Source organism: Sarcophilus harrisii, chromosome 1 (genome assembly GCF_902635505.1).
Source record: "Sarcophilus harrisii chromosome 1, mSarHar1.11, whole genome shotgun sequence".
Taxonomy (NCBI): Eukaryota; Metazoa; Chordata; class Mammalia; order Dasyuromorphia; family Dasyuridae; genus Sarcophilus; species Sarcophilus harrisii.
Window position 1 is genome coordinate 124,569,100 of NC_045426.1, and position 27,055 is coordinate 124,596,154.

A 27,055-nucleotide genomic window follows, 5' to 3' on the forward strand; every position below is an offset into this window, starting at 1 on the left:
GTTATCAGGACTGAAGGAAATAGCATATGGAAAGAGCTTCATGAAACTTCAAGGGCTACATCGATTCTAGTGATGATTATTATGAAATTCCAGATCTGGGTTTGGAAACGAGACCTACCTTGCCAGTCTTGATATCCCGCACATAGATGCCCTCATTCTCATCCAGAGGGATGGCCTGTCGCCGCTCTATCACTTCTACTTTGGCTGGGGGAACATATTCCAGGGGTCCCCTAATCAGCCAGCGGTCTCCGGCCCGCCTTTTCTTGCCATTCTCCCCATCGTTCCCTTCCTCCAGAGGCTGGAGGGCCCTCAACAGCAGCCCTTCATCTTCAGAGAGCACAAACACCTCCTGGATGCCTTCCTCTAAGCTCTCCCCAGGATGAAGGAAGAAAGATTTCTCCCCCTGTCAGGAGAAGGTGGAATAAGGCACTCGGCTCTTCCCAAAGTGTTCCCCCCTCGCGCCCACCCCCGCCAGCCTCATCACCTTCACCACGCGCTTGTGTCCCAGCTGGTTCTTGCCGTCGGGCCCCACGGGGTCCAGGATCACACAGTAGTTCCGTGGCCCCAAGGTAGTGATGTTCACAATCCCCAGCACTTCCTCATACACATCAGGCACATGGGCTTCGGTGTCCGCTTGGGTGACCAGCCACTCCTCCCCCGTGTGGCGCAGCAGGCCCCTCACATCCCGGAAGTTCCGCAGGGCCCGAAGGTGCAGGGCTATCTGTACAGAAGGGAGAAGGAAGCTAGAAGGGCCTCTGGCCTCTAATCAAGAGGGATGTGATCCCCCACTCGGGCCACAACACGGAGCCGCCCTTTATGTGGTTAAGATGTGTTAGTACTCTGCGAGCAGTCTCAGTTAATCCTCACAGCAGTCCTGACCCTCAGCTCCTCAATTGGTCCCCACTGCTCCTTTACCCCTCATCACTTCCACATCTAAGGGACTTAGGAAAGCTGTACTGATAGAAAAAGGTTTTCCATTCATCCTAATTTCAGGGTGACTTTCCAACACCTGCTGGTCAGGTTACAATGAGGTTAATTTATTCTTGTGCCATGGATCTTTTTAGGAGGCTGGTAAAACCCATGAACCCCTTCTCAGAACTGAGTTTTTAAATATATGAAATAAAATATATAGGATCACAAAGGAAACCAAGGTTACTGAAATATGCCAAGTTAAAAAAAATTATTTTTAAATTAGAGACCCTAGTGTTCAGAACCAATGGGCTAGATTCTGGAAAAGTGAGCTTAGAAAGATCACTACTTATGTTCCTTATCCACCCCATCCTTGGATAGTCTCCCCATTCAGTTTCCCTCAGTCTTTGTGGGATCCCTCCCAATTCCCCAGAGCTTATTGTACCTTGTCTGTGAGGACCACAGCGTTGACCACATCCAGAACTTCCTCAAACACACCTGGGAGGTAGGCCCCCATGGAGCGTACCAGCCATTCTTCTCCTAATCAAGAAAGTGATGTTAAAGGTTAGAAAATCTGGCAAAGCCCTGAAAAGACCATCTTAGTGGGTCCTGGTGATGAATACCCTTCCCTATAACAGACAGATGCAGGGCAAGGACCTGTCAAACTTCAAGCTGACAAATTCTGCTTGTTATCACTCATTTCTCTTGCTTTCTGACCTCAGCAATGTTGTGTTTTTTAAAAGGTTGATCTGTGGAAAAATAAATCTCTTTGAAATGGAGAATTCAGAAGTGTCAGTATTTATATATCTCCTTCAGATACTTTGTCTCTTTCTTAAACTGACTTGTTTTCCCATCTAAGGCCTCTGCCAAGTTCCCGAGGCTCTCTCCATGTCCATGGTTTCTCTCCAATCTCCTTTGTTCCCCTCAACCCTTCCCTTTGTAAACATCTCCACCCTTCTTGTTCTCTGCCCTCCAGATCATTCCTCACTCCCTGTCCCACCCCCTTCCCCGCCCCGGCTCCAGTTCCCCTGTCCCCTTACCTGTCACTCTTGGTTTGCCATCCCGATCCAGACATTCTTTCCGGGCTCGCAGGCGAAGAGCTTGGTTATGTCGAATCACGGTGGCCTGGATTGTCTCCACCACTTCTACTTCCTTCTGGGGGATGTATGTGCCTGAAAGGATGGAATGGAAAGTGTAGAAAATGCTTTATTATAATGTTCAGAAAACTGATCATCATACTGTTTAAATCTAACTTTATGGGACTAGAGAGAACGTCGCCCTACTCTCAGTAACTTTCCCGGAATGCCAGAGATGTCTACATGGAATTATGGGTTCCTCTCAGGGCCTGGATCCCATGAAAAGCAAACCTTCCGGAGCCTGGAGGACAGAGAATCACACATCTTCCAGCTCTTTTTCTTTTATCAAATGACCTAATAAAAATTTCTTCCTAAAACTATTTTAGATTTTGGAGTTTCTTTTCATAATTGACAAAATAAAGGAGAAAACAGGGGAAAGCAAGAGAGGCAAGTGATTGGGGAATCCTTCCTATTCCACCCAGGATGAAACCTGCTGAATGAGGTCAGATTCTACATAGCCGATGACCATTAGGGAGACAAATGACTTACCAGGCCCTTCAAAGAGCCATTCATCTCCTGCTATTCTTCTCTCCTCATTCTCATCTTCAAAGTCAAGTAAAGCCTTAAGGTGCAGTGCGGTATTGGGTAGGACCACCTGAAGTGGAGTTATATCCTAGGAGAATAGAAAAAAAATCCATGATTCATCCCTGAGGCCCTCAGAATTAGGACTCTCAAAGATCTGGATGGGAGGGCCTGAAATTCAAGGTGGACTCCCAGTTTTGGAAGTGAGAAATCAACTTCTGTCATGTAAAGAAAACAATGAAAAATGCCCTGAGCAGCACCTGTTCTGTCCATTTCCTCTAGGTTTGGTTTTCCTAAAAGTGTAAGTAGAGAATTTTGAAGGCTGTATTTTATGAATCAGAGAGTGCCAAGTTCTTTTTTAGGCATAAGTAGTAAATGCCCAAATATCACACAATCGTGTGAAATAGGAGACACAGCAATGAACCTGGAAGCATAAGATAAGTATTTCAGTTCTGAGTGAGACAATTACTAGCTTTGTGTTAACCTTGGGTAAATGTTGCTTAATCCCTCCAAACCTCAGCTTCCTCCTCTGTAGAAAGAAGTTAATTAAGATCTTGGTCTAGATTAAAAGCTAGATGGTGAAATTATTTGGATCTAGGGAAGAAGGGATGGTGCCATTTTAGCACTTAGAGCTATCTATCACTAGGATAAAACAGGAATGCTGACACATCTTTATCTTGTCCTTTAATTTTATCAGGCCATATTTCAAAGCATTCAGAAAAAGGATAGGTGGAATCCCAGATTTGAAATTCTTAAGGAAGAATTGTTGAACAAAAGACTGAGGGAAGAGGAAAGGAGGAGGCAGGAACTCCTCAAAAATAAATTCTGTTGGTGAACATAAATGATTCCCATGAGTAAGAAAAAAGTGTCAATGAGACCAAATGGTTACATACACATCACTGATAAACACTGAATTTGGAAAAGCAAATGAGCAAAGTAACTGAGACAAAATTCAAAAACATATCCTGAATCTGTAAGAATGCCAAGACTAAAGCTGCAAAAGATCTAAGATATGTAAATAAACAATAATGACCACAAAATAGTTTTAAAAAAATAAGATGGAACAGAAAGAAAGTAGCAAGGGACCACCCCTCAAGGTGATGAGACATGGTAAAAACTGAAAAAAGGAAGAAGTACTCAAGTCATTTTGCTCCTGTCTTTTTTCTCTACCAAGAAGAATGACCTTTAGACTGGGAAAGGTTGAACAAAAATGGTTAACAGGGCATTGAAAGAAAAGTCAACAGATGAAATGATAAATAGGTTATAGCTGTTCTCAATTATGGTCAAGCCACTGTGCCAGGGTGAACCCTGTCCCAGAATCCTAAAAGGATTTATTTATGCGACTTAAAAACTACCAACAGTAGTTAAGCAGAATCATGAGGAATAGGAGGAAATATTATTGGAGACATTCAAATGTTCCATTTTGAAAAAATAATGGAAGGCAGATTCTCAAATTGTAAGTTAGCTAGCTTATTTTTTTTGTTGTTTTGTTTTTCCACTTAACAGTATTTTATTTTTTCCACTTACATGTAAAAGTTTTCAACATTTACTTTTATAATATTTTGAGTTCCACTATGCTCAAAATTATCATACTGTGCATACCCTTTATATTACTACTGGGCTTATATTCCAAAGAGATCTTAAAGGAGGGAAAGGGACCTGTATGTGCAAGAATGTTTATGGCAGCCCTTTTTGTAGTGGCCAGAAACTGGAAACGGAGTGGATGCCCATCAATTGGAGAATGGCTGAATAAATTGTGGTATATGAATGTTATGGAATATTATTGTTCTGTAAGAAATGGCCAGCAGGATGATTTCAGAAAGGCCTGGAGAGACTTACACGAACTGATGCTGAGTGAAATGAGCAGGAGCAGGAGATCATTATATACTTCAACAACAATACTATATGATGATCAATTCTGATGGATGTGGCCCTCTTCAACAATGAGATGAATCAGATCAGTTCCAATAGAGCAGTAATGAATTGAACCAGCTACACCCAGCAAAAGAACTCTGGGAGATAACTATGAACCACTACATAGACTTCCCAATCCCTCTATTTTTGTTGACCTGCATTTTTGATGTCCTTCACAGGTTAATTGTACACTATTTCAAAGTCCAATTCTTCTTGTGGAGCAAAATAAGTATATGGACATGTATACATATATTGTATTTAACTTGTACTTTAATATATTTAACATATATTGGTCTACCTGCCATCTGGGGAAAGGGATGGGGGGAAAGAGAGGAAAAATTGGAACAAAAGGTTTTGCAATTGTCAATGCTGAAAAATTACCCATGCATGTATCTTGTAAATAAAAAGCTATAATTTAAAAAAAAAAAAAAAAGATTTTGAGTTCCATTGTTGTTCTACCTCCATCTACCCCAGTCACCCTCCTCAAGATGGCAAGTAGTCTAATATAAATTACACCTGTATCCTCATATCAAACATATTTCTACATTAGTCATATTGTGAAAGAATTAGAAAAAAGCACGAGAAAGAAAAAAATTAAAAAATGACAATAGTTTCCTTTAATCTCCATTCAGACTCCATAAGTTTCTTCTCCATAGCATTTTCCATCATGATACTTTTGGAATTGGCTTATATCACTGTATTGCTAAGAAGAGCTTAGTCTATAAAAGTTGATCATTACACAATATTGCTGTTACTGTTTATGATATTTTCCTGGTTCTAGCAAATTTATTGCTGACAAAATTTTTAAAGGGGTGGTTTGTGGATCCTTAGAAAGAAAATCACTAATTGTTATGTGCCAGCATGAGTTCTCTAAAGACAAATAATTCTGGGCTGTTTTTTTCTTTTTTGACAGCTTTTTTGATTTGGAAAATATCATTTGTCGGGCCACTAATAAAAATCCAGCACAATGGTGTTGAGGACCAGACAGACAGATGTGGGAAATAGGGAGATTTAGACAAAGGTAAAAAGATAGGAATTAAAAAATAAGATGTAGTAATACAACCTGGAATGAACTCTAAGTGGAATGCTCTCTCTAGGGTATTGTTGTTCTTAGTGTTTGGGAAACATGCTGATCCCATGAGGAAGAATGAATGTATAACATGAATGAGTACAAATCCATGAATATTAGAACAGTTAGAAGAGTAGACCAAATTTATTAAGTTTTTTTTTTCCTACTTTATTAAATTTAAAGTGCAACACTTTGGTTAAAAAACAAACAAAAAATTTTACAAGTACAAAACTAGGATATACGAGTAGACAAAAACTCTCGTGGAAAGGAATGAGGTTTTTAAAGTATTTTACAAGCTCAACATGAGTCAAACATGTTATATAGCCAAGTCAAGTCAATAAGCATTCATTAAGTACTTATTATGTGCCAGGCATTGTGCTAGAGATACAAAGGGCTGGTTATTGTTCTTTATGCGTAAAGAGGACCAAAATGGCACCATTTCTTGTTTTGAATGGGATAGTGTGAGGGTCAAAAACACTCAATCTACAACAAAAGATACTTAGGCAGAGCCATTTGAGATGCTCCCTTTTTGCGGGGGCTTAATTTTACAGTGCTTGATATACAGAAAATACAGCTGAGTCAAAGTAAAATTCAGAGTCTCATTGGTTAATTGATATAGCTTGCCCATGCAGAACTTTCAGTTCATGGGTACAATTGGTGAGAGGATTCCAAAACTGACCAAGTTGATGGTCATTCACTGGCCTCCTGTTAGCCAACAGGGAGCTGTAGGTAACTCTGGTAACTTGAAGACAGTGTTAGCTGCTGGCCAGAATACCCATAGGCCTGTTTCTCCAGCAAAGTGATTTGAAGATTGAGGGACCATCAGAAATACTGGGGTATTTTCTATATCATTGACTCATCTCCACCATGCCAGAGTGGATTACCTACTCAGCAGAAAGGGTGGAGGTCCTATAATCAAGGAAGTGAACTTTGTAACAAGCCATTGAACTTAGAATCTTAAAGCCCATTAGAAAAAAGAATCTATCCTACCTTATCTAATCATCTCCAAATAAAGATATGTAAATATCTATTAACACTAGTTGATTATACTGACTGAATATATATTAGTGGAAAAGCATATCACTAAATAATTACTATGGAATCATACCAAATTGAATAACACTGATTGAAAATAAGCTAGGGGTCTAAGTCTACAGGGTCTAAGTCATTATTTTCTACAATAGTCACCTCCCACATTGGGCAGACTAGGGTTAGGTTAGGTGGAGCAGGCCATTTTTAAGGGCACCTTTTCTAGTCCTTTCCTCACCAGAAGCAGAGCAGGGTGGCTGCTCAGACACCCAAGGGTTCCAAATCCCCCTGTTGCTTCAACACAATGAGAAGAGAACTCTAGGCCCTGGGCTGCTTGTGGACAGGGTGTGACTACTTCCAGTGCATTCCACCTGCTGATTCATCACCACAGGACTTTGAGGCAGGCAAAAAAGGCAAAATGGTGAAGTCTTTGACTTGAACATAATTGGATTTAAGGGCCTTCATGGCCCTTGGGAAAAACTGTTCTCATCTGACCATTCCACCAGGGAAGTCTTCCCGTATCTGGGTTAGATACCCCTAAACTGCTGAGGGATTTAAGGCCCCTCAGGTACCCTCAGCCTGATTTAGCCCATCTGTCGACACTGGCTGCTATATAAACCACAGCCTCTTGTGGCCACAGGTGGGAAATGGATGGCAGGTGAACACCAAAGGTGGAAAGCAGCCCTGAAAGGGCTCAGCGGCTCTCACATAGATGTGTTAGTCTCCTCTGACCACCTATCCACCCGCATACAACTATAAGCAAAACAAAATATATTCTCTGCCCTCAGGGAAATTCTACACCAAGGGAAGACAACACATATGAGGAAATTGAAAAAGAAAGGGAATGGGGAAAGGGGAAAGTGGAAAGTAAAGACAGCAGAAAGTCTGGATAGCCAGGAATGGAGCCCAATAGCTAGTCTAGGTGCCTTCCTTAAATTGGAGGTACCTGGAGGAACCAGCCAATCAGCGGGGCTGTGGTACAGCATGAACTTCTAGGGTGGGAAGGCTGCTGTGGACATGATGAAGGATGGAGCCCGGAGAAGAATGTCTGAGAAACAGTTGGAAATAGCAACTGTAGCTCGATAAGAGAGACTGGGGCTGGATATATCAGCTGGTGAAGATTTCTGAAACATACATTTTTGGACATGGTCAGGGTGGAAATTGCTTTTAGCTATACATAAGCATTATAAGGGATTTTTTCCCCAATTTTTTTTTCCAGTAGAGATGATAGGAGGGGAAAATGGGAGGGAGACTAGAATGGAATTAAAAAGAAGGCCAGAAAGAGAGGATGAGAATGTCCTTGAAACATACATGAAAAACTAATGTTCTGTTCAGTAGACCAAAAAAATACTCAGAGGAGACATGACTGCTGCTTTTGAGAACTTTAAGGGCTGACATGTAGAAAAGGGATTGGCTTTAGTTTATTTAGCCACAGAGGGAAAAACTGGGAATAAAAGTGTGAAAGTTACAGGAAGGTAGGTTTTGTTACTAAACAAGATTTCTAAAAAGTCTTAATTCAGTCTTAAGCTTCAGTTTTCTAAAAATGTACTAAGTATTTTGGAAATACTATAATTTTAAAAAATTTCTAATAAAGTTGAGAAAAAATAGAGGAAAAAAACACAGAAAATAAGGAATTGCCTCATTATTGGAAAAACTTCTAGCTGAATATCTTGGAGGGGAAGTTTCCTGTTGCACTGCCCATGATGCTCTATATCATCATATACTTCTGTATTGATTGTTTCTCTTCTCCCCTCAAATGCTCTTCCTCTTGAAACTTATTTCCTTGTAAACTCAGCCAGTTTCTGTATGAGGCCTCCGAGCTACTAAAGCTTCCCCACCTCCACACAGTTTGTATTTGATTTGTTTATGCCTATAAGTACATATATGTTGTATTCCCAGTTAGAATATAACCAGAGGCTGCAATAGATACGGCCTTAAAGGTCTCTGCTATCTCCACCGAAGGCTCCTGTGAACCCACAACTGTTGTAGGCAAGGAGCTCAACCTTGCTTCCTGAAGTCAGGAAGACCTGAGTTCAAATCTGATCTCAGACACTTAAACTTCCTAGCTGTGTGACCCTGGGCAAGTCACTTAACCCCAGTTGCCTCAGTAAAATAAAACAACAATAACAACAACAACAAAAGCTCTGCAATCCAGCAATACCAGTGCTAGGCTATATCCCAAAGACATCCAAAGAATAGAAAAAGACTTATTTGTACAAAAATATTTAGAGCAGCTCTTTCTGCAGTGGCTAAGAATTGGAAGTGAAATTGGGGGATGGCTAAATAAGCTGTGGTATATGATTGTAATGGAATAGTATAGTGCCATAAGAAATGACAAGCAAGAATATATCAGAAAGACTTAAATGAACTGATACATAGTAAAGTAAACAGAAGCAGGAGAACATTTGTACAGAGTAACAACAATATTATTTAATGAACTGTGAATAACTTAGCTATTCTCAACAATACATGATGAAGCATGTTTTCCATCTCCAGAAAAAAATGATACTGACTGAATACTAACTGAACCATGCTGTTTTCCACTTTAATTTTTTTTTCTTTCGAGTATTCTAGTACAAAGTGACTAATATGGAAATCTTTTTACATAATTGCTTCACATCTATAACCTATATTTGATTATCATTTCAGGGAAGAGGGAAAGGAGAGAAAAAGGGTTGTATCTGGACTCAAACCTTAAGTAAAAATGTTTTAAAAAAAATAAAGATGATGAAGTCTAGAAAGTAAATGACTTGTCTACATAGTTCAGGTCATGCCAATGGGGAAATCCCACCCAGAGATTTCTTCTCTTCCTGATCTTATCCCACTTTATTGTTTTTAATAATTCTATAAGTATCACGTGATCTGTGTCAACAAATGGGTAAAGTGAAATGTTTAAAAGGACTAACTGCATGCTGCCATGGTCCCTAGGAAAACTCTGTGAGAACTCAGTTCCACAGCAGCATGTGAAATAATTTAGTTATTGGTGGTCAATTACTAATAGGCAAAGAGGGCTACTGACAACTGTAAGCAAAAATATGGCAGTGAGAAAGCATGAATGTGTTAAAGGAACAACAAGAGAATGCTGATGCTCAAAAGTGGAAAGGAGGTTAGAGGGCAGAAGGGAATTCCTTGATAATTCAGTTCTACACAGCCTAATTTTAGTGCTAGCCAGGGCCCTGCCCCTCATGCATCGCTTCCTTGCAGAGGAAGGACTCCTTCTGGGTACCTGTTCCAGCTCCTCTCCTGGGTACAGTGGAAAGGGGTCCTGGGCCAGCCGGATCTCCAGGTCCGCATGACGAAGTCGCACTTGCCCAGTAGCTACATCAAATAGTACAGAGCCCGCTTTATCTCGGGCTACAGGATTAGCTACAATGCAATAATGTCGTGGTGGGACTGTCACCATCCGTGCTGGGGCAAACAGCACCCTGGGGAACAAAGGGAAAGTATGAGGAATCGCCGAGATCTTCCTCTAAGCCTTCCCACCCACCCGGACACAGCCCTGAGAGGTAAGCTCAGTGCTTCAGATAATGAGTGTTCCAGCAAGGAACACAGGCCTCCAATCGACCAAAAGCTGTCTGCCTGCCACATTCTTGCCCGAATGAGGTTTAACTTTTGCCTGGACATGAAGACAGAATGAACGACCTGGAGAGCCCGATCAACAAGGTCTATCCCTCCCTGCCCCAGACTTTCCTTTTTCTCTCCCTCTCTCCTTTTCAGGACTCAATACCAACCTTTCATTGTCCTGCCGGATGTAAGTCTTGGGTCCAACCTCCACCCGGGACACGTTGCTGTTCTGGTCAAGCACGTGGATGAAGTGGTATGGGGGGATTCGGATGATGGAATCTCCCTTATTTGCCATGGTGACTTCAGAGTCAAGATGGCCGGAATCAGGAGTGGTTAATACAGGATCTCTGGTGTGGGGAGAAAGAATTCAAATGAATGACAAACTGTGCATATTCTTTGATCTAGCAGTGTCTCTCCTAGATACTGTCTGTATCCCAAAAGATCATCAAAAAGTGAAAGGGATCTACTTATGCAACAATATTTATAGCAGCCTTTTTTTTTTTGTAAAGGCATGGAACTGGAAATTGAGTCCCATGAGTTGGGGAATGGCTGAATTGTTTTTTTTTTTTTTTTCCTTTTTTTTTTTTTTTTTTACTTTCTTGAACTAGTTTTTGTTGTTATATATTTTGAATCTTCCCTTATATTTTTTTTTCTTTTTTTTTTTTATTTAATAGCCTTTTATTTACAGGATATATACATGGGTAACTTTACAGCATTAACAATTGCCAAACCTCTTGTTCCAATTTTTCACCTCTTACCCCCACCCCCACCCCCTCCCCTAGATGGCAGGATGACCAGTAGATGTTAAATATATTAAAATATAACTTAGATACACAATAAGTATACATGACCAAAACATTATTTTGCTGTACAAAAAGAATCAGACTCTGAATTATTGTACAATTAGCTTGTGAAGGAAATCAAAAATGCAGGTGTGCATAAATATAGGGATTGGGAATTCAATGTAATGGTTTTTAGTCATCTCCCAGAGTTATTTTCTGGGCATAGCTAGTTCAGTTCATCACTGCTCCATTAGAAATGATTTGGTTGATCTCGTTGCTGAGGATGGCCTGATCCATCAGAACTGGTCAACATCTAGTATTGTTGTTGAAGTATATAATGATCTCCTGGTCCTGCTCATTTCACTCAGCATCAGTTCGTGTAAGTCTCTCCAGGCCTTTCTGAAATCATCCTGTTGGTCATTTCTTACAGAACAATAATATTCCATAATTTTCATATACCACAATTTATTCAGCCATTCTCCAACTGATGAACATCCATTCAGTTTCCAGTTTCTAGCCACTACAAAAAGGGCTGAATGGCTGAATTGTTAATGGCATATGAATGTAATTAAATATTACAAGCAGGCTTATTTCAGAAAAGCCTGGAAAGACTTGGGTGAACTGATGCTAAGGGAGGTGAATAGAACCAAGAGAACATTGTACACAGCAACAAGATTATGTGAAGATCAATGTGGCTCTTTTCAACAATGAAGTGATTCGGGGCAATTCCAATAGACTTGGGATGGAGAGAGCCTTCTGCATCCAGAGAGAGACTGGGGACTGAATGTGGATCACAACATAGCATTTTCATTTGCTGCTGTTGTTTGTTTTTCTTCTGTTTTTTCTTTCTTTCACCTTTTGACCCAATTTTTCTTGTGCAGCATGATGAATATGGAAATATGTTTAGAAGAATTGCACATGTTTAACATATTGGATTAGCTGCTGTCTATGGGAGAGGCTGGGGGAGGGAGAAAAATTTGGAGCACAATATTTTCCAAAGGTGAATGTTGAAAACTATTTTACATATATTTGGAAAAATAAAAATATATTAAAAATAATGATTACTACTATTGACGTACATTTATATGATTTGTGAAAAATATAAATGTATTGGGAATATACGCTTTAAAAAATAACAACAAATAAATGATAGGGAAGGGGTCACAGAAAACAAAGAAAAATGAAGGGAAGGAGAGAACCAAGCCTTATACAAAAGCTTGAACAAAAAAGGATTTTTGGAAACTCTTGGGGAAAACTTTGATTTCTTCCGTTTTCAACACAGACCAGCAAAACAAAAACAAAAAAGGCATAGTAGATACAGCATCATCCCTAGACAGGAGGACCTGAGTCCAAAGCTAGCCTTAGGCAATTACTACCTGTATGAACCTGGGCAAGTCTTTTAACCTTGACAAATCCAAAACCAAAATAAAAAGCAGAGGAAGAGTACTCTTCATTCTATTTAAGACCACCCCATCCCCTGCCACTTCCTCCTCACATGACAGTATGTTTGTAAGAATTCAAAGTACCATAATCTTTTAGTATTACAAGGTTCATCATGTGGAAGAGGCAAAGATTTGACTTGTTTTGCTCAGCTCCAAAGGGAGGAATGAGGAACCACAGATATGTTCAGGAAAGCATATTTTTACTTTAAGTAAAAACTCCTTAGCAATTAAGAATTGCTCAAAAGAGGAATGGATTGTTGCAGGAGGTAGGTGACTCTCCTTCAGTGCAATTCTTTCAGCTGATGACTATTGGTTGGGGATATTGTCCAGGAAATTCCTGTTCAGGTATGGATTATATGACCACTGAGATTCTTAATTAGCCCAAAGACCTTACTTAAACTCTCCCAAGCCTACTCTTAGCTAGTCCAATTTCAAGTTTTTAAAATAATAAAAAACTATGCAAAATCCTTCTCTGCTGTCTTATTTCACGGAGGTGATTTTGGTTCTTGGAAGGTTCTGCCAATAAACCTTAAGTTCTGGAAGGCTCTGCGCCACACTAGAAAAGCTTCACATACAGTTTTGGTGACAGACTGAGTACCAAAGTAGCTACTACATATAGGAAGGCTCATCACCAGCTGGTTGCCCACTAAGTGACAAGATTCTCTGGCAAGTCAACCTCAAAAGAGAAAATAAACATTCTTGTGTGGCTGCCTCACATATATATACTTATAGCAGAGTGATAAAAAAGGGGGCAGGAGCTGCTAAGAAACACAACTTTTAAACTTAAAAAGAAGAACTCAACAGTAGATATTCTAAATGTGGGATTTTGTGTCCAATGGCAATGACTTGAAATACTTTTGGTTAAGCTGACTCACATTATATAGTGATAGTCTCACAAATGAAAACAAAAGTGTTAAGCTAATGGGAAGGATAGCAAATATATTCTTCTCGGAAAGATAAAAGAATCAAAGAGATTGTTTCATTAGGTGCCCCAAAACAACTAAAAATAAAAATTTCATGGGATACTTGGTCATATCATCTTGTAGATGTTCTTAATGAGGATAAGCAAAAAAGACCATTTAGAGGGTGGGATAATCAATACACTGACATCCACTGCAGACATGAACTTCAAACTAAGCCAATAGAAACGTTGATATTTGGTGACTCCATTGTAAAAATAGATACTGAGAATGGCATTCAGGTTGAAGAAATTAAAATGATTAAAGATTTATATCCTATTCTGAAAATTCAGACTAGAATATTATGAATGCTCTCTTCCAAAAAGAATTTGAAAGGTGCTGAACATGGCAAATCAATGTCACAAAAATGAAAAATTGACTTCCAACAGGAAACTTAAGTTTCACCTGAATATCAGCCCCCTTTTCTTAGCATAGCCAATTGAAATGTGTCCTGACTACAAGACCCTCTTCTTTCCTGAATGTCAATAAAGAGGGTAACCTCCTTTCCATTAGAGTTAGTGATTTTACTGAGGTAGCCAATCTAACTCACTTTATTATATGTATCACTGTTAATAAACTGATTTTGCTTGTAGTATATACCTCAGTTTACCTTATCCTTCAACTTTGCTAAAGTTGTTAATTGTTCCAACTAGTTTTTTAGTTGATTCCCTAGGGTTCTCTAAGTATATCATTATAACATCTGCAAAGAATGATGATTTTGTTTCTTCACTACCTATTTTTATTCCTTTAACTTTTTTCCTGGTATCTCTGGCACAACATTGAATAATAATGGGCATCCTTCCTTTATCCCTGATGCTATTGGGGAAACAATGTTTATACCCATTACAGGTAATACTTGCTCTTGATTTTGGATACTACTTATTTTAAAAAAGACTCCATTAATTTTTATGCACTATTTTCCTACTAGCGAACTAGTTCTGCAGTCTTAATATAAATTCTTTGTGGTCAGTGTATGATTTTTGTGATATATTACAATAATCTCTTTGTTAGTATTTTAAGTTAAAATCTAAAAATTATGGAAACTGGTCTATAATTTTTCTTTTTCCTCTTCCTGGTTTAGGTATTGGAACCTTATCTGTGTCATAAAAAGAATAGTAGGATACCTTCTTTACCTATTTTTTTTTCCACTTGTGCATTCATCTGGCATTGGGGATTTTTTCAGGCTTGGTTCAATTACTTTTTTTAAAGATAGGGTTATTGGGGTAGCTAGGTGGCACAGTGAATAGAACACCAGCTTTCAATCAAGAGGACTAGAGATCAAATCTGACTTCAGACACTTAACACTTCCCAGCTGTGTGACCCTGGGCAAGTCACTTAACCCCAACTGCCTCAACAAAAAATTTTTTCTAAAAAGTTATTTAAGATTTCATTTTTTCTTTTCTTAACCCAGTTAATTTATATTTTTGTAAATAGTCATCCATTTAACTGAAATTGTCAATTTTACTGGCATATAATTAGATAACTCCCAATTGTTGCTTTAATTTCATTTTCATTGGTGGTACATTCACTCTTTTCATTTGATATTAGTAATTTGGTTTCTTTTTAAATTTTTAAAAATAAAATTAGGGGCAGCAATAGATAGAGCACCAGCCTTTAAGTCAGGAGGACCTGAATTCAAATTTGACCTCAGACACTTAATAGTTCCTGGCTGTGTGATCCTGAGCAAATCACTTAATCCCAATTTCCTCAGTAAAAAAACAAAACAAAATTTAAAAAAAATCAAATTAACCATTTCCCCCACAAAAGTAGTTGCATTTTATTTATTTGCTCACTTTCAATTTTATTAATTCTTTGATTTTCATGATTTCATTTAGATGTTTAATTAGGGATTTTTAATTTGTTCTTTTTTTCTAGGGCTTTTTTCCCCCTCTATATGCTCAATTTATTCATATGCTCTTTCTCTCTACATTTAGAAACATAAACTTTCCCCAAGTATTCCTTGGCTACATTCCAAAGGTGGGACAGAAGTCTTTCTAAGAGACAAGGAGGAAAAGAGAGAGGTTGATCTCTGGAATTCCCTACAGGGGAGAGGGGGGCTGGATCTACTTCACAGGAGAAGGAAAAAAAAAAAAAAAAAAAGACTCCTAACAGACTTTTCTCCTTCCACTTTCTCTTTCTCTTCTGAGTGCTGCATCCTTAATGCCAAAATAATATTAGACACAACTGATGGTTCATGAAGGGAGGTTAGAATAACGGAAAGATGGCTAAATTTTAGAGAATCAGCATGTTGGCTTGAATCCTCCTCATTCACTATGTGACCTACCTTCTCTAGGATTCAGTTTTCTCATCTGTACAAAAAGGGAACTTATAAGGAAATCATAAAGGAGTGAAAAGGCACATGTGTAAAAATGTGTGTAGCAGCTCTTTTTTTGTGATAGCAGAGAATTGGAAAAAGAGTAAATGCCCATCAATTGAGGAATGACTGAACAAGTGTTATATGAAGATAATGGAATATTATTGTTCTATAAAAAATAATGAACAAGCTGATTTTAGAAAATCTTAGCAAGATTTATACAAACTAATGCTGAGCAAAACAAGCAGAACCAGGAATACATTGCACACAATAACAGCAAGAATGTTTGATCAACTCTGAAAGACTTGATTCTTTTCAGGGTTCAGTGATCCAAAGCAAATGCATCAAGAAAAAAAAATTGGGAGATTGCATGTAAATCAATACATATTATGTTCACTTCTTTTTTGTTTTTTAAAATCTTTTTCATGGTTTTCCCTTTTGCTGATTTTTTTCTCCCAACATGATTCATAAAGCAATGTGTATTAAAAAATAAATCAAAACAAAAAACAAGAAGGGGATTAAACTAGATGACTTCTAAGGTTTTTTTTTTTTTTTTCCCCTCCACCTCTATGATCACAGGTCACTTTCTCGTTCAAAAGTCTTCAATGGTTTCATACTGGTAAAGCCTGAATTCCTTCTGTTATTCAAGGTTTTTCACTATCTGGCAGCAGCCCAATATGCATTACTCATTCCCTAGCAATCCTTTGCTTACAGTTTCCTAAGCCCAGAATGCCTTCTCTGTCCCTTTTAGGCTGTTGAATCCCTATTCCTCCATTAATGCCCATCTCAAAGACAATGAAAATTGTCTTCGTTTTACCCCATTTTACTTCAATTGTCCCCCTTGAGTTTCACATGGCATTTGGTACTTCATTAGTGCATTCATATTGAAATATTGTCTTCTGGCACATGTAACAGCAAACTATGATGCTAAGGTTCACAGGCTCATAGATTTATTATTGGGAAGGACTTCTGAGGCTATGGAATTCAACCTTTACATCTGACAAATGAAGAAACTGACACAGGGGTTATGGAAATGGAATGAACCACACTATCTTATGACAAGCCTGGATCCGACTCATTTCCCTTTCTATTCATTTATGGGTTTAATTCATTTTTTCTTGTGAAAAAACTTTATTGCGTTACTATTTACTTTTGTATTACTTAAACCTAGCCCTTCATTGCTGGGAAGCTGGACTATCTCTATCTGCTGTTTAGAGACCCTTAACTAAGGACCAAGTTACACTGACCAGAAACCCAGTCAGACCTGAAGACTGATCCAGTATTGGTCCAAGAGTTATTGTTTCCTTTTTCTTTTGATTGAATATAGATACTTGGGGCAGGGGGGAAACCTCTTTCCCTGATTTTAGGAAATTGTACCCATTCATTCTCCCCTGCCTAGTTTAAAAAACCCTTAATCTTTCTTCCAATTAAAAATCAGATTACCTAATCTTGAATCCTAATTTATATCCTGTTTTCTTTTAATATATCTTCCCCTTCTATTCAGAGTCCAGGGTCAAGCTGGGTAGATCTGGGTCTGATCTGGTATGCAACTGACATGCTTTGCTTAAAAAACTGATATACTTGGAATTTCAAACCTTTATTTTCTCAGTTATTTCAGGTTTTGCCCATCACAGTGTTTTAATGAAATCAGCCAGAATCAGGAAAGGATTCAGAACTCCCCCTCTCCCACCAGGGAATAGTATCTTAGCTTTGCAGAAGACTGCTCCAAAGGTCAAACTTCCCTATCAATTTCAAATTATTTTAAGTTAAGAATCCCCCCTATACTGTTGGGAACCATTTGCCCCCCCATCTTGCTGAGGAAGAGATACTCCCTTTAAGGAAAAGGACCCATCAACAAGACAGCCGAGGGTCACATAGCTAATAAATGTCTGAAATAGCCTCATTTCCATCTGCTCAGGACATCTAGAACTGTATGTCCCATAGACTTTTTAAACTCAATCTTTCTCTCCCCTCTCCTTTTACTAATTTACCTTTTACTATGAAGTATAACAGTACTTCTTGTCTCCTCCCACTCTAGTAAATCCTGTACTCAATCATCAAAATGATTTTTCTAAAGTACAAGTGTGACCTCCTTCCCCCAATTCTAATGGTTCTATTCCAATTCTATTTCTTCCAGAGCTCCTCTGTTTGGCTTCTAAGGACCTTCACAAACTGCTTCTTACCTTTTCAATCTTCTTTACTCCCTTCTATCTCATTTTAAAATTCAGTAGACACTGACCTCTTTCCTGTTCCTTGAACAAGATACTCCCGTCTGGAACTTAAGCTTTTTCACTGGCTTTTCCCATTGGTCTGGTGTGCAACCCTTCTGGCTTCCCTAAAAGTTTCACAAGGTCTTTTTCCAGTCCTCCTTAATGTTACCTTCAATTTACTCTGCACAGTTGTTTCTATGCTACCTGCCCCTGGGAATCCCTCAAGATCAAGAACGTTATTCTCCATCAGTATCTAGAGCAACAGTATTTGCACAGAAGAGCTATTTGGTGTTTCTTAACTTCCAATCAACTAATCTTTAATGCGGAGCCAGCTGTCTCATGCTGGGTCTCGGTGCCCAGGACACAGCAGGTGTTTTATCAAGCTTTTGTTGAAAGATCCATGAACTTCTTTTAATAGTGCCTTGTTCCTAACTTTCCTTGGAAAGATACTGCATGCCGCCTACCTCAGCTTTACATTCACAAGAGAGACTCCGGGGGCACCCGATAGCAGTCATGTCCGTGTGCTTTTATTTCTGGGAGCAGGCGGTCCCATTAAAAAACCGAAACATTTGTTACAGCTAGCATGGCTTTTTATAGCTAATGGATCACGAAGAATTACCCTGTGAGCGAAGTGCAATCAATTGGGCCTGAGCGACGCGCCCCGGCTCACACAACTAGTAAGGGTCCGAGGCCCGATTAGAACTCGGGGAATCCCCACTTCTACCCACTCCGCCTCTTGCTGGCAACAGGTCCGACGGCTAAGACTTGTCAGTGAGAAGCCAGCTGAGGAGACGGTGGCGGAGGCCGAGTCGGAAGATGAGGAAAATGATTTCCCCCTCTCTTGGATGATTTCCTTATCCGCAAAAGGGGAGTTGGGATCTCCAAGGCCCCTCCCAGGATCGTTACGAGATTTCTAAAGGCCCTTTCGGTTTCCAGGCCGTGGGTTTCGCTTCCTGCTTTTCCTCTGGGCTAACCCACTACCAAGGCCAGAGTGAGTCCCGGATTAAGGCCCTGGTTAAAAGGGTGGGTCGGGAGACAACTCTTGGCCCGGGGGGCTCGGGCCCAGACTGGGCCAAAGATTGACAAAGGAGACTGGGAAGTTGGGGCAAGGAGTAATCTCCCAACCTCGCCCGGAGCTCGCCCGGAGCGACAGTCTCAGCCGCGTCTGGGGCGGCTTTAAGAGGAAGAAGCTAGCCGGGCTGACCTACACCAGCCCGGGGCTGAGCCCCGCGCGGGAGCCCGCCCAGGAGCGCGGCGGGCGGGGGCGCAGGGGCAGACGGCGCGTTCCCTCTCAGCCTGCTCGGCGCGGAGGGCCAGGCAGCGCAGGAGCCTCTCCCGGGGCGGAGAAGGGGGGCGGCGGCGAGCGGGGCCCTAACCGCAGGGAGCGCTCTTCCGCTGCCAAGGCCGGGGCGCGCCCGTCAGTCGGGGGGATTTCTCCGTGCACCCCGAGCCCCTTACCCGCTCCTCCAGGAGCCCCTTCCAGAACAGCAGCGCGCTGCCCCGGCGGCGGTATCGAATCCGTGATAGGGAGGGCATCAGCCGCTGGTGGGAAGGGGAGAAGGGGCGGGGGCAACTCACCCGGGGTAGCCCCTTCCCGGCTGCCGCTCGCTACCCTTTTCTCCGGCCTGGGGTCCCGCCCCGCCCCAACAGGCTCCTTAAGGGAAGTGGGGGGGGGGGCGAGGCCGGAGAACACTTACGAGGGGGTCTCGGAGCCGCTGGGCGGGAGGTGCGGTCGGCGCGGCCGCCGTCTCATGCCTCAGAGTCGCAGCGCTCCCCCGCCCGCCTGCTCCCAGCCTGCTTATATAGACTTCCCGGCAGCACGAGCCGGGCCCGGGAGGGGGTGGGGCCGGAGCCTTTAAAGGGCCCAGCGGGGGCGGGGCGGGGGGCGGCGCTGCCTCCGCCGGGAAGCTCCCGGCTGTGAAGGCTCCACTTCCCACACGCATGATGTGGGGAGGCCGGGAGGAAGGGCCAAAGTTCTGGCCGAGCGTCCCGGGAACCCCGGGGTACTCGTGCACCTCCGCCGAGGGGAAGGGGGGCGGGGACGGCAGCGCCGCCCGCCCGAGCGAGCGAGCGCTTTCTCCGCCGCAGGGAGAGGGCAGGGCCGAGGCCAAGCTGCACGGGCTTTATTTAGGTACTAACTATCGGTATAAAAAGCCTGGCGCCTAACTGCGCGCTTACAAAGACACACCCACCGAAAGGCGCCCGGCCCCAGCGCGCCGCTCTCCCCAGCCGGCCGGCCTCGTGCCGAGCGCGCTCGCGTCCCGGGGCCTCGCAGGGGCGCCTCGCAGGGGAGCCCCCGGTCCGTCAGTACTTCCTCTGCCGCAAGAAGAGCCCCCCTCCGGTCGGCCGGACGGGCGTGCTCGAAGGCGAGGGGTCTTCCGAGTCCAGGCTGAAGAGATCCCGGCCCGTCCTGAGGATCTGCTCCTCCAGCTTCTTGTGGCGCTTCATGTCGGAGAGAACCTTATCGAGGCGGGCCTCGCGCTTCTGGCTCCGGGCCGAGCTCCCTGGGTGAGCGCACGGGATGGGAAGCCTGAGGACCCGCCGCCCGCCGCCCGCGCGGGGCCCCGGAGAGGGAGCCAGAAGGTCAGTGACACCGACTCCGCCGCGGGCAGGGGGCGCACACCCGGGCTCCCTCCCCTCCCCCCCACGCGCCCCCTCCGCAGCGCCGTACCTGGGGTCCGCCTTCTGTCAATCAGGGAGTTCTTGGGCGTCATCGGCTCGTCGTCAAAGTCAAACTCTGTGGGCACAGGAGGTCTGAGGCCGACCAGAGAGAGCGCTGCGGGTTAGACACCCCCAAGGAGAAGGGGGGCGCCCCGCTTTTCCCCGACACGCTCTCCGGGTCTCTCTCTGGCCCTCCTCCCTCCCTCGCTCGGTAGATCCCCCGGTTTCCTGCCCCTTCCCTGGGGCTTCCAAGTCCTACTTTAGAGAAGTTGGGGAGCCGCGAGAAACTGCCACCCAAGGGCCGCCTGCCTCGGTCTCCTCGCCCGTAAAAGCCCGCCCCTGCCCCCGGCGCGGGGGCCGCCTCGCCGGGGCTCTCCCTCCCCCCGCCCTCGGGCAGCCCCCGCTCACTTTTCCTCCTCCTCCTCCTCCGCCTCAGGCTCTTCGTCGGATTTCTCCTCCTCGCTCTGGACCTCGGGAGTGGGCGGTCTGCGGGGCAGGATCTCCGCCTGCAGCTCCAGAGTGCCGTGGGTGGCCAGCAGCTCGTAGAGCTTCCGGATCTCGGCGGGGGGTGGCATCCAGGGCTCTCCGTCCCGGGGCAACTCTAGCTCCTCGTCGCTGCAGGGCACGCACCAGTCCTTCTTCCCTTCATCTTCCTCGTCTTCCTCCTCCTCCTCGGATGTTCCCGCCGGTTCCACCTGTGGCTCTTCCGGAGCGGGCTCCTCCGCTTCCACCTCCACCTGGACTTCTTCTCGGGCCCTTTCCCTTTCCTGCTGCTCTGCCTCCGGAGTGGGGTCGGGGCGGGAAGGGGCCCCGGCGGGGTCCTCCACGGCCAGGGCCTCCAGGCCAGACGTCACCTCCCCTTCCCCGGGCTCCGACGCCGCGCCGGTCACCGCCAGGGACTCCATGGCCCCGGGCCAGGGCCCTCACGCTGCGGGGGAGGAAGCCCTACAGTGACTGACAGCTCAGGGAATCCCGGGCCGCTGGATACTGGCCCGCCCTCGGGGGGAGGTGAGTCTGCGAGAGGGATCCCCGGCCCCCAAGTGCGGGAAGGGGGAGAGCCCCAGCTTGGCAGCGTAAGGGCGCGCTGCCCCCCACCCCCGACCCCCATTTCCAAAGGCTTCCACATCGGCCCCGGGACTGGGCTCTCCCAGCGTAGAGGGAGGAAGGAGTTCTTTACAAAAAGCCACGCCTCCACCCCCAGTTTACGAAGCCGCCCCGGGAGAGGTCACGCACCTCGGCGGGACCCGTCTCCAGCCTCTCCCCCTTGTCCCCGGGAGTCAGACCCGGACAAGCTTGGGGGGATGGGCCGGGGAACGAGGAGAGTCCGCGCGCGCGCGCTTCTCCCACGTTAGCTCCGCCCCCCACTCTCCGCCCCAGCGACCGCGGCGCGCGCATCCACACGGTCCCCCGCGAAGTCTGTCTCGGGGCCAACTCCCACGGCCACGCGGCGTCTGCCCGCGTCCCTTCCTGAGCGCGAGGAGACCCGATACGCACCTAGCGCAGCGCCCCTGCCCGCCCCTGTCTCATCCCCACCCCGACTCGGGCCCCGGTAGGCGCGGCCCAGGAGGTGAGGCAAGAGCCCTGTGATCCAAGGGCCTGGCGCCTGCCAGGAATCAAGATGGCCACCAGGGCCGCGCGTGCGCACCGCATCACACATGCTCGCTCCGTGCCTTCTCCCTGCGCCGCCTGCTCCTCGCCTTCCTTCCGCCTCCCCTCCCCCTCCCCAGAGAGGCGATGATTTTGAGGGCCGGCCGTCGCGCGCGTCTCCGCATCCCCTTAGGCTTTGCAGAGCTGCTGCTGCGCCACAGCTGTAGGAGGCGGGCAGGGCGTGCGTCTCCCTGCCCGTTTTGCAGATGAGGGAACTGAGCCGCAGAAGGGGGGCTGCAGGGGGCCGTCTGAATCCCGGGATTGGAGTGTGCCTGGGATCACCTCGATGGGGGGGCGGGGAGTGGGGCAGCGGCGGGGAGTGGGGCAGCGGCGGGAGGGCAGAGCCCTGGGCTGGAGCGGAGGAGCAGATGGACAGAAGAAGCCGAGGAACAACGTCTCATGCACAATCTCAAGTTTATTGGTGCTCAGATTCATGCAGCATCCTCCATACAAAATGGGTAAACAGTAAGATAATTTTGCTGTTTTTTTTTTTTTTAAGATCCGTGGAGTTTTTCTAACCACGCTTTTTTTTTCTTTTCTTTTTTTCTTTTTTTTTGAGAAAAATCTACCACCTGGACTGGGTAGCTCCCTACCCCCACCCCCACCCTCTTGCCCCGCCTCGTGCGGCAAAGTCGCCCTAGTCCCCTTAAAAAAAAATCCACGAGGACACGCCCCTTGCAAGCCCAGGCTTCCAGCTCAGTCGCTGGGCATTTGGTCCGATTTTTTTGCTTTTTTTTTTTTCTTACAAAGCACGTGAATGGCACAACCCTCCCCCTATAAATAAACGAATACATAAATAAACTGTTAAAATCCTCTCCTTTGGGCAGCCAGGGGAGGGGGATGCGGGCCGGGGCACAGCGCCTGGGTGATTGGCCTGGGCCAGCACGCGCCCAGCTTGGAAACCACCCGCCCCAGTTACATTCCCTCATGCGTGGTACGTAAGACAGGCATCGCAGACCAAACAGCAATGCACCCCAGGCCCCCCTCCCCCCGCGAAATTAGGAGATTCCCTAAACCCACCCCCCTCCCTTTCCCTCATGCCCCTCGATGCAGCTTTCTCCCCGTACTCGGCTTCACAGGGAGATACTGGGAGGGGAGACATTTAGTCTGCTCCCAGGAATCGTCTTTGAAGAGACGGAACAGTCAGAGAGAGAGGCTGGGGTTTGTTTTTGCATATCATTCCCGGGAGGATGTCTCAACATCATTCCCTTTCCCAATTTGAACTGGGCAAAGCCTCTGTCAACGCCTTCTTGTGAAAGAAGGAGGAGAGCAGGCTCTCAGAAAGATGGGTCTGTTCACCTGGAGGTGGGGACCAGGGTCCCGTCACCCACCACAGCCCCTTCAGTCTATTCGTTTTTGTAGTATGCTCAGGGGAGAGGGAAGGTGAGAAATGGAGGCAGGGAATGAAAGGGAAATGAGAGAGAAGGCTAGACTGAGACTGGGAACGACAAGATGAGAAGAAAAGAGATTGGGAAAAAGAGGAAGAGAGGCTGAGAATATGGGAAGAAAATAAGATGAATACGGGAAAGGGAGATGGGGAGGGAACAAGAAAAGGTGGACAAGATTGGGGGGTAGGGAAGGTTGGCGGGTAAGCAGAGAAGGGCCTGGAGAGATGAATGAGGTGGGAGTGGGGAGGGAGAGGAGAGGAAAGGAGTACTGTAAACAAGGCCCTGCTCCAGCTCCCTGGGTCTCCGAAGAATCAAGGGCTGCTGGTGGGGGCTATCATTAGGCCTCACCCCAGGAAAGAGATGGACCCCTGGTAGTTCAGAAGAAAAAGTCCGAGGGGCACAGGGTAGAGCTTCTCATTTAAATACTGTTCAGAGGAGAGAAAGGGATGGGAGGGGAGATGTTGAAGTGGGGAGGGAGAGAGACAGAGATAATCAGAGATAGGCAGACAGATACAGAGAGACAGGCAGAGAGAGAGGGAGATGTTGGTGGGAGAGATAGAGAGAGCAGGTACAAGTTAGTGATAGACCTCCACAAACAACCAGTTCAACTTTTCCTCAGATCTAGTCCTATTTCCACAGAGCCACAGTCCTTCTCCACCCACTCAATTCTCTTAACTAAAAATTTCTGGGTTCTACCATAATCACCCACCATTCACCCAACCTTCTTCTCCATCCCCATCTCCACTCCCCAACCAACTCAAGTTCATACTCACATCCAAAGTTGATGACACAGGAGGTGATGATGATGAGGATCCCACCCACCAATGCTACGATACTCAATAGCTTGGCCACCTGTCCCAAGCGATGAGCTCCATCCACATCACCCTGCTGTAGACTGTTCCGAGACTGTCGCCAACAACATTGGGGATCACGGTGAGGGTCGGGTAACCAGTGTGAAGTCAGTCAGAATTGTCAGTCATGATGTATAGAGAGAAGAGGAAAAAAGAAGAAAAGGAAAAGAAATGATCAATATGAGGTCAAAAACGTTTTCTTCCCCTTTCTCCTCCCTGGGAAGTAGAGGATCTTGGAAAAGGAACCAGGGAAAAATGAAATCAAAGGAGAGGAATAAAAGGACAGAAATTTAAAGGGAGAGGCCCAGGATTTTTTGGAAATGTGGTTCTCAGGATCCATGAGGAGGCGGCTCAGAAATAAACCCCCTTACCCCAATTCCCATCCCCTGCTCCCCCAGGGTTTTCTTCCATCAGGCACCTGGAGAGCACTTCACCTGAAGTATAAGGGAGCTAGGGTAAAGGAAAGGTAAGGATTCACAAGCACTCACCATGATGGCATAAGCAAAGGCCACAACGTTGACTGGCCACATCGGGCAGAAGCAGGATAGGATGGCGATGATGATGTAGTCACGTGGCTTTGGAGTCCCTTCACCCCCCTCCACTCCTGGCCCCCCCAGCAGGGAGCTGGGTTGGCGGCTCAGACTGCCTCTGGGGGAGCCAGGCTTTGCACCATGCCCCCCAACTCCCCTCTCCTCATCTACCAATTGCTGGAGCACCTTTGGGGGTGCCCCATTGGCTGGAGGGCCTTTGGGAGGAGGAGGGGAGTGAGACAGAGGACTTGTGCCTTTGTCCTCCTCTCCAGCCTTCATGGGCACTACCGCCCCATTCTCTTGTTTCTCTATCAGGTCCCCCGTTAGGTCCTCGGGTGTTGTCTTTTGGACAGGAGATGTTGGCTGGGAGGCTGGCCTGAGGTCAGAGACTGGTTCCTGCTTGGCCCCCTGTGATGCCTCCGAAGGCTCTTTGTTGACTTCTAGGATTGGGGCAGACTCTTTGTTCCCTTCTTGGGGTGGCTCTTTGCTGTCTTCTTGGGGTGGCTCTTTTCTCCCTTCTGGGGCTGACACAGACTCTTTGTGGGTTTCTGGTGTTATTGGAGGGTGGGAGTCTACTCCAGGGGTCTGTTCTGTTAATGAACTTCCTGGGTCTGGGATGGAGTCTGTATCCTTGACTGGGTTTGGGGTCCCTTCTGGTGCCTCTGAAGGTTTTGTTGCCTGTTCAGGGGAGGTCCCCACTTCTGGGCTACCAGCTGATGGTCTGATGGAATCTGGAACCATTTGGGGGGTTTCTGTGATGTCCTGGGCCCCAGCTGGAGCCTGGGGAAAGGTAGTCTGTGCTCCAGGAGTGGTGGTTCCAGTCCCTTCGCCTTGGGCTGAGGAACCCTCCTCATCCCCCTTCATCTCTGTCCCTTCAGAGCCACTGGATGCCATCTTGAGATGGGAGAGAGGAGGGATGGGGGGGGGAGGGGAGAGAACAGCAACAGGAGATCCTGGAATAAGAGGAGACAGAGCTGGATCTGGGGAAGAGAAAGTGTAGAACACGGAGCCCGGCAGCCTCAGCAGGGTCTGAATGGTGAACTCTGGCTGAAGAGGGCTAAGGTAGTGGCCAAACGTGGACAGACTCGGGGGAAGGACGGACCCGGGAGGGCCACGCGTGTCCCTCTGAGCTCGAGGGCAGGCCAGCAGCTCTGGGCTGAGACTCCTTCCTTCCCGATGGGGCAGCCCCGAGTGGGGGCGGCGCTGCCTGTGGGATCCTCAGAAAGTGAGACTCTCCCTCACTCAGCGGGCTGCAAAGACCCGGGCTGAGCCTCTGGGGGCAAGGAGCAGAAAGCTGGCCTCCCTGGGGCTCCCCACCCACACCCACTTCCTCAGCCGCGGACAGAGACGCAGACACGCATGAACAGACCTAGGCGCTGACTGGCACAAGCAGGCAGGCAGACAGGCAGTCACCACCGCCTTGCCTACAGATCCGGCCTCTCGCAGGCACGTTGAGGAGCCCGCTGCCAGGCAGATGCCAGGAGAGATGCCCTGCGCTCTCTCTCTTCCTCCATTCCCCCTCCAGCTGGTTCCAATCTCCCTCCTTTGGTAACTCTCTCATCCCTTTTTCCTCCCCGACTTCAGCTCAGACTGGTGTTTTTTTTACTGCGTGTGTACAAGAGCCCCCTCCCCTAGGGAAGGGGGAATCCCTGATTTCTCTCCAACCCCTCCTCCCAGGGGAGCGCCCCCCCTTTCTCCTCAGATCCCCCAGCCTTTACATGACCCTAGCACCTTGGCTTGCCGAGGACCCTTTCCCCCCAAGTCACCACCCAGAACCTAGGTCCCTTCTCCCCCCCCCCCCCCCCCCCCCCCCCCCCCCCCCCCCCCCCCCCCCCCCCCCCCCCCCCCCCCCCCCCCGCAGGGACCCCGCATTCTTGCGCGGAGGCTCCATTTGTCCGTGCACCCCACACTCAGAGCGACTCTCTTCCACCCCTGCCCCCTCGGACCCCCGGGCCCCTCCCTGCGACACCCTCCGCTCACCTGCTCTTCTTTTCCCAGAGCCCCGGGGGCTGCTCTTGCGGCGGCCGCTGCAGCAGCCGGGGAGCAAGCGAGCGAGGCAGCGAGCTAGAGATGGAGCGAGGCAGCGGCTCCCCCTCCTTCCTTCCACCCCGCCTTGTGCGCGCCGCCC

At 46.3% G+C, this 27,055-nt stretch overlaps 3 protein-coding genes across 8 annotated transcripts in view; all 3 read right to left on the bottom strand.

Annotated features, from left to right (window-relative positions):
* MVP (major vault protein) overlaps positions 1–19,876 on the bottom strand; it is a 33,395-nt gene extending 13,519 nt beyond the window's left edge. The window contains exons 1-8 of one of the 3 annotated variants that reach the window (XM_031963607.1): positions 19,548–19,876; positions 10,311–10,490; positions 9,806–10,004; positions 2,535–2,658; positions 1,950–2,081; positions 1,355–1,449; positions 485–721; positions 119–403 (exon numbers count right to left, since the gene is read on the bottom strand). In XM_031963607.1, the coding sequence (XP_031819467.1) occupies positions 119–403; positions 485–721; positions 1,355–1,449; positions 1,950–2,081; positions 2,535–2,658; positions 9,806–10,004; positions 10,311–10,490; positions 19,548–19,603 (1,308 nt within the window). In that variant the 5' untranslated portion in view covers positions 19,604–19,876. Of the gene's footprint in view, positions 1–118; positions 404–484; positions 722–1,354; positions 1,450–1,949; positions 2,082–2,534; positions 2,659–9,805; positions 10,005–10,310; positions 10,491–19,308 lie in introns of all 3 variants that reach the window. The other 2 variants (XM_031963622.1, XM_031963614.1) reach the window with 2 other exon arrangements.
* Positions 19,877–19,958: 82 nt separating this feature from the next.
* Positions 19,959–22,254, bottom strand: PAGR1 (PAXIP1 associated glutamate rich protein 1). 3 transcript variants are annotated; one of them, XM_031963685.1, is made up of 4 exons: positions 22,006–22,254; positions 20,920–21,439; positions 20,522–20,604; positions 19,959–20,354 (listed from the first exon to the last, which is right to left on the bottom strand). In XM_031963685.1, the coding sequence occupies exons 2-4, from the start codon at positions 21,414–21,416 to the stop codon at positions 20,155–20,157; spliced, it is 780 nt and encodes a 259-aa protein (XP_031819545.1). In that variant the 5' UTR covers positions 21,417–21,439; positions 22,006–22,254; the 3' UTR covers positions 19,959–20,154. The 3 variants fall into 3 exon arrangements, with proteins under 3 accessions (XP_031819545.1, XP_031819544.1, XP_031819542.1); XM_031963684.1 differs by having other exon boundaries at positions 21,745–22,253; XM_031963682.1 differs by having other exon boundaries at positions 20,920–22,253.
* Positions 22,255–22,555: 301 nt separating this feature from the next.
* PRRT2 (proline rich transmembrane protein 2) lies at positions 22,556–27,038 on the bottom strand. Of its 2 annotated transcripts, XM_031963677.1 has the most exons (4): positions 26,908–27,038; positions 24,886–25,880; positions 24,320–24,452; positions 22,556–23,971 (listed from the first exon to the last, which is right to left on the bottom strand). In XM_031963677.1, the coding sequence occupies exons 2-4, from the start codon at positions 25,819–25,821 to the stop codon at positions 23,961–23,963; spliced, it is 1,080 nt and encodes a 359-aa protein (XP_031819537.1). In that variant the 5' UTR covers positions 25,822–25,880; positions 26,908–27,038; the 3' UTR covers positions 22,556–23,960. The 2 variants fall into 2 exon arrangements, with proteins under 2 accessions (XP_031819537.1, XP_031819532.1); XM_031963672.1 differs by lacking the exon at positions 22,556–23,971 and having other exon boundaries at positions 24,038–24,452.
* Between the last annotated feature and the right edge of the window lie 17 nt (positions 27,039–27,055).

Bases quoted from the DNA above. Each gene is read 5' to 3' on its own strand.
- PAGR1 (XM_031963685.1), bottom strand. From the start codon at position 21,416: ATGGAGTCCCTGGCGGTGACCGGCGCGGCGTCGGAGCCCGGGGAAGGG. The intron at 20,605-20,919 runs GTGAGCGGGGGC...GGTCGGCCTCAG, and splicing joins GAGGAGGAGGAGGAGGAAAA to ACCTCCTGTGCCCACAGAGT. The intron at 20,355-20,521 runs GTACGGCGCTGC...GCGCTCACCCAG, and splicing joins TGACAGAAGGCGGACCCCAG to GGAGCTCGGCCCGGAGCCAG.
- PRRT2 (XM_031963672.1), bottom strand. From the start codon at position 25,821: ATGGCATCCAGTGGCTCTGAAGGGACAGAGATGAAGGGGGATGAGGAG. The intron at 24,453-24,885 runs GTGAGTGCTTGT...TGTTGGCGACAG, and splicing joins CCTTTGCTTATGCCATCATG to TCTCGGAACAGTCTACAGCA.